Source organism: Ammodytes marinus (genome assembly GCF_949987685.1).
Source record: "Ammodytes marinus genome assembly, chromosome: 11".
NCBI classification, from domain to species: domain Eukaryota; kingdom Metazoa; phylum Chordata; class Actinopteri; order Uranoscopiformes; family Ammodytidae; genus Ammodytes; species Ammodytes marinus.
Window position 1 is genome coordinate 1752383 of NC_137215.1, and position 9337 is coordinate 1761719.

At 39.4% G+C, this 9337-nt stretch overlaps 1 protein-coding gene and 1 long non-coding RNA gene across 2 annotated transcripts in view; both read left to right on the top strand.

Moving 5' to 3' along the window:
• LOC307257524 (early growth response protein 2b-like) overlaps positions 1-138 on the top strand; it is a gene marked incomplete at both ends in the record, with an annotated part of 1456 nt that extends 1318 nt beyond the window's left edge. The window contains one exon of the mRNA XM_080036786.1: positions 1-138. This exon is cut by the window's left edge and continues 91 nt beyond it. Coding sequence (XP_079892912.1) covers positions 1-138 — 138 coding nt within the window.
• Positions 139-5590: 5452 nt separating this feature from the next.
• Positions 5591-8364, top strand: LOC307257116. The gene is made up of 3 exons (XR_013845080.1): positions 5591-5695; positions 7515-7641; positions 8135-8364. It is a non-coding gene; the product is annotated as an uncharacterized lncRNA (long non-coding RNA).
• Positions 8365-9337: the final 973 nt, after the last annotated feature.

The following is a 9337-nucleotide window of genomic DNA, read 5'->3' on the forward strand; positions in this document are numbered from 1 at the left end:
CACCTGACCACACACATCCGCACGCACACCGGGGAGAAACCGTTCAGCTGTGACCAGTGTGGCCGGAAGTTCGCCCGCAGCGACGAGCGCAGAAGGCACATGAAGATACACCTCAGGCAGAAGGAGAAACGGTCGTAGGGTTAACAGGGAGATAATGAATGTAAAACTTACTTAAATGTTTACAGCAGCAGGGCCCACAGTTTTGTTCATAAACATAGGTTGCGTTCCGAATCGCATACTTTCTACTATATAGTATGTAGAAAAAAAGATTTAGGATGTCCCGATTCTTGTGGCCAGATTTAGGATGGTTAGAAGTACCCGGATGTCCTACTTCATCCAGCCGAGATTGTTAGTGTTGAAAACTGCATCCTATTTGGGCGATTCTGACCCACAATCCAGTGCGCACGTGAAGTGACGTCACATCGACGAAGCCTCCATATGAAAACAAACGGGGATGCGACGGATATAAAAGCAAGAGGCAAGATCAAGGCGCAATGTTATGATGAAATAAGAGAGTAAAAGTATGTCCCAATAGTATGCCTACTGCAGCCTAACTAGATTCTTTTTATCGCCGGATGTAGTATGTAGAATAGAAAAAAGAAAGAGTATGCGATTCGGAAGGCAACCATATTCTAGTCTTAGGTTTGGTTCAAATTATTTAGTGACGAGAGGAGAAGACACATGAAGATACACCTCAGACAGAAAGTAAAAAGGTCATAGAGCTAACTGGGAGCTAATGCTAATGAATGTAAAATGTAACCCTACCTTCCAAATCTCATACTCTTTATCTTTTAGTATTCTACACAATACAGCTGATCATAGAAAGTTAAATCTGTTTCTACCGTACTAAATAGCAGAATGTATGGGAACTGGAATGCAGGGTTAATGTCTTGGATATTAGCTGGAAACGGAGCCCAAAAGATTGTAAATGAAGCTCTTTAGTTCAGAAGCCATAATCTTTCAAAATCAGGGAGAATCGGAATCACAGTTTGGTCATGTTTCACTCTTTATTTATCACATTGAAGGTAAAAGTAAAATCGATATGAATTTTTTTTTTTTTTTATATGTTTAAGAAAACTAATGTTGAGATAATGTCCGTTAAAGATGGTTGTTCAGGAGAAATAAACAGACACAAACAGACAAGGTTTAGTCCAATAAACACCTGGATGTACATTTTGGGCACACAGAATAACGCTCCTAGGGTCAATGTGTGTTAATTGCTAATGAATGTAAAAGTTAATGCGTTGGAAAATAAGCCCATCGTAGCTAGCAACATGCCTGTTTACAGAGCCTAGGCTGTGTATTAACACCACTTGTTTTCAGTCCACACACAGTACAGACAGGCAGTGGATTGTGAGGATACACCTCAGGCAGAAAGAGAAACGCTCCTAGGGCTAACTGGGAGCTAATGCTAATGAATGTAAAAGTAAATGTGTTGGAAAATTAGCTGGAAACGGAGCCCAAACGTTTAAAGAAAGTTAAAGGTGCACTATGTAACTTTGGGTGTGTCTGTGAACTGAACATTTTCTAAGGTATATTCTCATGACTTAACTAAGAAGAGTTGTTAGAAAGCTTCCTGAAAAGTTACTGTTTCACTGTTGTTGTTGTTTACAGCAGCAGGGCCCACAGTTTGGTTTACAAACATATTCTAGTCTTACGTTTGGTTCCAGGTTCCTCCATATAATTTGATTTATGACGATAGAATTATTCAATACTAAGAATTACATGTAGAGAAAATTATGTTTATTAAACTAACTGCAGGCTCTGTGAATGTCAACAAATCCCCCTCCTCTAAAACTACACAGTGCAGCTTTAAAATTAATCTCTTCAGAAGCCATATTCTGTAAAAATCAGGGAATCACAGTTTAAACACATTATTCATCACAATTATTAAAACATATCTCATCACACAGAAAGTTAAATTATGTGAAATGTAAAGGGAGTTTGGTGTATAATGCCTATTTTTTATAGCCTCAGGGATTTAAAGTACAATTCAGGCCGCAAAGATTAAACCAGTCAAGTCCTGTCAAGTCTGAGTTAGGTAGAAGGGTTTATCACATATTCCAAAAAAAATACATAAATCACAATAGTTTCACTTAAAAACGATCAATTGTTACAAAAAATTTAACTTTTCTGGATTTTGCATTTGCAGCGACGAAAATGTGATTTACAGAATTCATCTCAAATCTCACCATCAATATAAACGTCTAGCTGCTGCATATGTAACCTGTCTAAAAATATAGTTTAAAGTTAAAAGATTATTTTGCAAGTACTGTATAACATGAGACTGACACACACACACACACACACACACACACACACACACACACACACACACACACACACACACACACACATGCAGTGTTTTGTGTTGTTATGAGGACACAGACTTAAAGCTGGGGTATGTGATTTCTGATTGGTCAAAGTTAACAAGAGCTGTACACTTTGACCAATCAGAGCGAGGCTCCGATTCTCTGTTCTTATTGGCTGTTGGGACTGTCCATTCACTTTGGCACCGACGTTGTTGGTGTAGAGAGCGTGTCAGGGAGGGACCATAGGGGAGGGACCAAAGAGAACAAGTGGAGCGGTTGAGGTATTTGGATTCAAATCTCTATCCCAACTGCTATTTTCTCCCCCAAATCCTCCACCCCAGCTTTAATATTCCTAATGATATTTTTCTATCTAAACGGTCATTTCTACACTGTAGGCACTAAAACATGTTGAAAAGTTAATTTAATTTTTTCTTGTTGGTCCGTCTGAGAAATGTAACAGAAGGAGTGATCTCACGTGCGGATACATGAATGTTTTATTCGCTTGATGCAGCAGAATGAAGCTTTTTTTTAACCTGGTTTTGTATCATAATAAAAAATTAATTGTTGAAATGGTGATTTATATTACTATGTTTCATTTCATTTGATGAAGCATTACTACAAAGAAGCACATGTAACTTAGTAATGGAGATTTTCTACCAGATACATGAGAGAGTTAAAGAGAGAGAGAGAGAGAGAGAGAGAGTGTGAGAGTGAGAGAGAGAGAGAATGAGCGAGAGCGAGAGAGAATGAGACAGAGAGAGAGAGAGATAGAGAGAGAGAGAGAGAGAGAGAGAGAGAGAGAGAGAGAGAGAGAGAGAGAGAGAGAATGAGAAAGAGACAGAGAGAGACTGGACGAAATAAAAAGTAGTTTTTGTCATTTGAGCACTAAATCTTTTATACTGATGGACTGGTTGATGCTTCCTGCCGATGCAAAATAAAAGTTGACTTGCCAAACTCTTCTCTGTCGCGTTTTATTCTGAGAACATGTGAATGTACATTAGAAAACATGTGAAAAACATGAAAGAAATGAGAGATGATGGGGTGCTCGAGGTGTATTGGTTAGAGCCCCCCCCCCCCCTCCCCCCTCCCCCCTCCATAGAGTCTCAGTCCTCTTCACAGCAGACCCGGGTTAGAATCCAGCCCGGGTCGTTCTCTGCATGTCATTCCCCTCTCTGTCACATTTCATCTCTGTCTCTACCAGGCCCCCAGGATGCTGCCTTCTCCGAGCAGCCAGCATGGACATGTGGCCAACCCATTGGTATTGCATGGTAAGGGGTGGAGCTTATTTTCATGCGGCCCGTAGGCAGATGTCCCTGTCCACACAGTACAAGCAGCGAACAAGATTGTGTCTCTGCACATTTTTTCTGGATATCAATCATAGGCTCATACTTATCTTTAGGCCATATACTATTAAAATGTAAGTTTTCTCATTTCAAAACGCCACCTCAAGCGTTTTATTAGCCCAACGGCTTTTAACGGCTTTCAGTTTGTTTTCGCCAGGCTAGATGCTACAGAACGAGACACCCGCCTCCAGTCCGCTACGCTTGCCGCCCTCTTTCTTGATAGGTCCATAATGCCGCTACGTCCATGCTACGTAATGCTTTGGGCCGCATGGAATTTCCGGATTATACTTCCTTGTTGCTTCTCTGCGCCTATGAGCAGCTTTCATAGGAATGAATGGGCGCCATGTTTCAATACGGTGTCCATTTCTTTATATGTCCATGGTCTCTACACACCGTCTAATAAAAGCAAAAGTGGCACAAGAAAAATTGGGAAACAGCGCCCCCAAAATGAATGGCAAAATCGTATTGTGGCGAAAAATATATGACATCCATGGTTAAGACACTACCATGGAGAATGAATTGAAAAAGTTAAGAGAAAAACCGGGGAAACAGCGCCCCCCAAATCCCATTAGTGGCCGAAAATATATTACACCCGTAGTGATAAGCACTACCATAGAGAATGAATGGGAAAAGTTAAGAGAGTTAAGCTTAACCATTCGTTGATCTTGGTTCGATTCCCGACCAACGCAAATGTTTTTTAGGGCGCAAGTACGTGAGAAAGTATAACCTATGTTTTATAATGCTACAATATGGTTTAAAGTGGACATCTACAGAGGCTACGTCCCCTTCACAGCTGAAAATGAATGTGTGCTTGTGCGCATGCGTGTCTCGTTCAGTCCGTCTCTGCCTCTGCAGGTAGTCGTATGCGTTGGTGGTATAGTGGTGAGCATAGCTGCCTTCCAAGCAGTTGACCCGGGTTCGATTCCCGGCCAACGCAAATGATTTTTAGGGAACAGGTAAGTGAAAAAGTATAACCTATGTTCTGAAAAATGCTGGACACCCACAGAAGTTCTCTGCATGTCATTCCCCTCTCTGACCCATTTCATCTCTGTCTCTACAAACTGTCTAATAAAAACAGGTAACATGCGAAAGAATTATCACCATCAGAGTCTATGGTCAACCAGAGAGAGAGAGAGAGAGAGAGAGTGTGTGTGTGTGTGTGTGTCATGGACCTATTATAAACGGTGTGTGAGTGTGTGTGTGTGTGTGTGTGTGTGTGTGTGTGTGTATGTCATGGACTTATTATAAAAAGTGTGTGTGTGTGTGTGTGTGTGTGTGTGTGTGTGTGTGTGTGTGTGTGTGTGTGTGTGTGTGTGTGTGTGTGTGTGTGTGTGTGTGTGTGTGTGTGTGTGTGTGTGTTTGTGTCAGGAAAGGGCAACCCCCTCTCCCACCTCGGGGGGGCTGAGTGGGTGGACGGTCCAGATGGAATGCAGCTGTACGTGCTCACTTCACACACATCAAACACACAATGAGTCATGAAATTGTTTTTGAATATTTTTGATTTTTATTTCTTAGCGTTCGGTATATTCTAGGTTTATTTAATCTTATTTTATTATTGCTCTTTTTTTGTAATTTATATTCTTTATTTAAATAAATTTATATTCATTTTTATCCTATTTTATTTCTGTTTTCTCTGTTCATTACATGTTATCCTTGTGATTGTGTTTATCAAACATTTCTGAAAAACTTGTAATACAAAAAAATATAGTTTTAATATAACCAATCAACTGGCAAAGTTTCATGATGATATCTATACTTTTTGGACAATAGAAAACCACGAGAAAAGCATGATAGAAGTAAGAGATGATGGGGCACTTAGAGCTGTAGTGGTTAGAGCTGCCATCAAGTGTTTAGAACAAGTATTACACAGAACAGCTGTGTCTGAAATCACTTTCAATGTATCTCTGTGTTGAATTGGAGTATTTTAAATTACATACACTGCACCTTTAAAAAAAAAAAAAAAGATAATGTACTAGATACTGTATAATAAGTGGCGCACGTAGTTATTTTCCACTCCGTCTCACTCTCATACTGAAGAAGGTAAGTTTTAAAACACTTACGATCTTTTCTAAATTTGTGTTTTGAGGGTTTTTATTTTTTATATTTTAGAGAATAAGCTTGTTGATCATACAGAAACTTTTCCAGTTTCTTTTTTAATCGTTTTTTTGTTTAACAATTTTTTTCTTAATGTTTGATGAATATACAAATTTGGCAAAATCCAACTAATAATGTGTAAATGTACATCTATTTCAAACAACTGAAATCTAGCTGTTGGATAAAGCAGAGTTCTAATCTTTATTTCATTTTTAGGGTCAAACGTTTTTACACAACAGATTTTAGATATATACTTTTTATTACCATAATACCTGTGTGTACCATAGTCCACAGACACAGTAAAAGCAATAGTTTCTGAACATTTTTAAATGTACATTTAATTATTGACGTGGTAAATTATCATTTAAATCCAAGTAATCGAGTAATTACCCATCCTTGAAATCCTGAAATTAAACTTGAATGTCAGTTTAGGGTCAAAAATCCAAAGTTTTTAAGGATGAGCTAGAACAACTAAACACTTCTTTGAATGTGATTACCTGACCAGTTGAAAAAAGATAACCTAGATAGACAGACAGACAGACATATACTTTATTGATCGCTTCCTTCTTCCATGAAACATTTAATTTGATTAGTTGCACACACAATGAAACAGAGTCCCTTTGAGTTGTGAACACTTGTAGCATATCTGGGTAAACCTATGTAACCCAGCCGGGGTATATATGTTCACATTAGCAGATTATATTGTAATAATTTAAGCCTGTCCTTCATTAGTATTTTTGCTGTCTGGTTTTTGGTTTTAACTTTAGCTCTCAGCAACACTGTGCCCAACAGGTTCACCCGGCCGCACCCAAACAGAAATATGTGCATGTGACTGTCTTAAAACTTTTATCAATAGTTTATTTTTTGTTTTTTTTACTACTGTTGTGAATAAATCTGAGCATGTTGCAGGATTATTGCAAGTACAACATCTAATGTATTGCTTTTTTATTTTAAATCTCAACTTTAACTGCTTATCATTAAACGATCGCTTTGGTTTCAGCTGACAGTAGGACGGGTGTGTCCTGATCCCTAACTGCTGAAACATTTGCCAAAGAATAAACTGGTTTCTCTGCTGCTTTGTATTTGAACAGATAAAGACTGAGTGAACAGAAAGGTATTTGTTCAAACCGCGCCTAGATACCAGTCCACACAGGCACAGTAAAAGCAATAGTTTCTGAACATTTTTAAATGTACATTTAATTATTCACGTGGTAAATTATCATTTAAATGCAAGTAATTGAGTAATTCCATCCTTTCTCATTTTGACTGACTGATTTAATACTGAGAAATACAGTGAGAGTGGAGCTGATAGGCTTAATCAACTTTGTGTCAACTTGTTTGGCGATGACTTGAATGCAACAGACATTCATTCATATGAAAAAGTTACGTTACGTTAGCTCAGTTGGTAGGGCGTGTCCACCCCCCCCCCCCCCGGGCCGGGCCCAGCAGCGGACCTGGGTTCGATTCCCGCCCGCGGTCGTTCTCTGCATGTCACTCCCCTCTCTGCCCCATTTCAACTCTGTCTCTACACTATCAATAAAGCATAAAAAATGCCAAAAAATATCTTAAAAAATAAATAAATAAAAAGGTATGCACTGTAGCTTTAAGCATGCTGCATCTGTGTTGGGAAACTGAATATTTTTCTACTGTACTAAATGGAAGATGGGGACTGGAACGCAGTCATGGTCACCTTAACCTTTTCAGATCTTTTATTTATATTGGACACGATTGACCGCACCATAAACTCTTGGTTCTGGTTCTGCAGCAGGATGTCCACCTCTCAGAAGCACCGCAGCTTTGTCGATGAGCCGATGGGAGACAAACCAGTGAATGTTCTGCCGGGCATCGGAGATGTTCTGGAAAAGAGGCTAAAGGCGAAGGGCTATGTCAGGGTGAGACACAAAAACACTCTCGTGCTTTGCAGCGCCCTATTTTTCACGGGTGTTAAACTATAAACACTATTGTTAGCCATTAATCGCAGAATTTATCTTATGTTTCAAATTCTATTAATTTGCATTTCACAAAAGTTTGGGAGCTTATAAAGCAAAACGATTCGAGACAGGAAGTGATGCAGAGGCTTGGGCTTGACTACAAGTAAGAGTGGGTCAAAGGGACAAAATAACAGCACGTGATTTAAAGGTTCAGTAAGGAATATGCTCCTTTTAGCTAACTTCCTGTCAGTGACTGCAGTTAGCAGTCCCCTCCCTCGTCCCTACGTCACCACCACATGAACACACAGCCGTCTTCATCAGATAGTGCTGCGATGGAGAGCAGCGAGTCATCGTTCACGGGCACAGAGACCCGCCTCTTTTTTTCTTATAATTAAAGTGAAAACAGTGAAAACTCAAAATTCAAGGTTTTAAATGTTTCTTCATGTATTTTCAGGCCAAGCAAGTTCTGGGGAAATACCTTGAAATGAAACAAGACGCTGATAAATTTATTGTTTGGCTCCAGCAGACCTTTAAAGCGCAATATGCCCATGCCCATGCCTGCCAGGCCGGTTTGCAGGAGTATTGCAATCACAACCTCTGAGACCCCACAGGTGTTTGTTTACCTGTATCTGTTAGCTTGTTCCAATGGGGAAACTGAACATGAATAAAAGCTTTCAGTCTCAACACTTTGTTATCAGCTTCTTTCTTTAGAACGTTAGAGTTTGAATGAAACTGAGACCATGTCCTCAAGTATGCGGGTGTTTTAGTAACTGTATCTTTCTTTGTCTGATTTGTCGTTTCGTCCACATGTTAACATCACAACCAAACACTAAAACCAGAGATTTTTGAAGCTGGTGTCATAACCTGATATGTAAATATCTACTGAGCATGCTCCGCCCTCGCTCAAGAGGACTCTCAATGTGCTTCATGCTCACAATAAGTGATTTAAACACAAACATCTGTTCCCGTGTTTGTAAAATAGGAATTGTACCTTGTGTCACTGAGTTAAGGCTGTTTAAATTTCATTGTTTTAATCAAATAATCGACACATACATTTATACATTACATTCCTTAACACAGCATGAAAGGTGGGAATGTGACACAAACAAACGATGAGCACTTGCCCATGTTGGAAGTTTAAGAAAGATGGAGAATGAATCATTCAACGCCACTGAAGTTTTTTTCATTTTGAGGGGACCGCTCTCGCCCTCTCCGGCCTCCTGAGGGGTTCTGCTGCTGTCCTAAAGATCTTTGCTGGTCTTTTAGCATTTGTTTAGGAAGCGAATGAAAGAGAGACGGCAGGATGCATGGCCACGAGATAATGTATTTATATATGTGACTATGTCAGATTAATAATGGTGATATGACCATGGTGAAACAAAGTACACTTTTAGCTAGTAGTAGCTAGTTTATATAACAGTACTGAAGGGACCTACGTGACACCTTGTTCATTTTTTCATTTTCTGCTCACCATTTACCTATTAACCAGGGGGCAAAGTGATTTTATGGACATGAGCTGTTGTAAAAGGTTGTTCACCAGAAATTATATCTAGGACCTTCAAGGATCACAACCTGGGTGGATGGATAGATAGACAGATAGATAGACAGATAGATAGACAGACAGACAGACAGACAGATAGATAGATAGATAGATAGA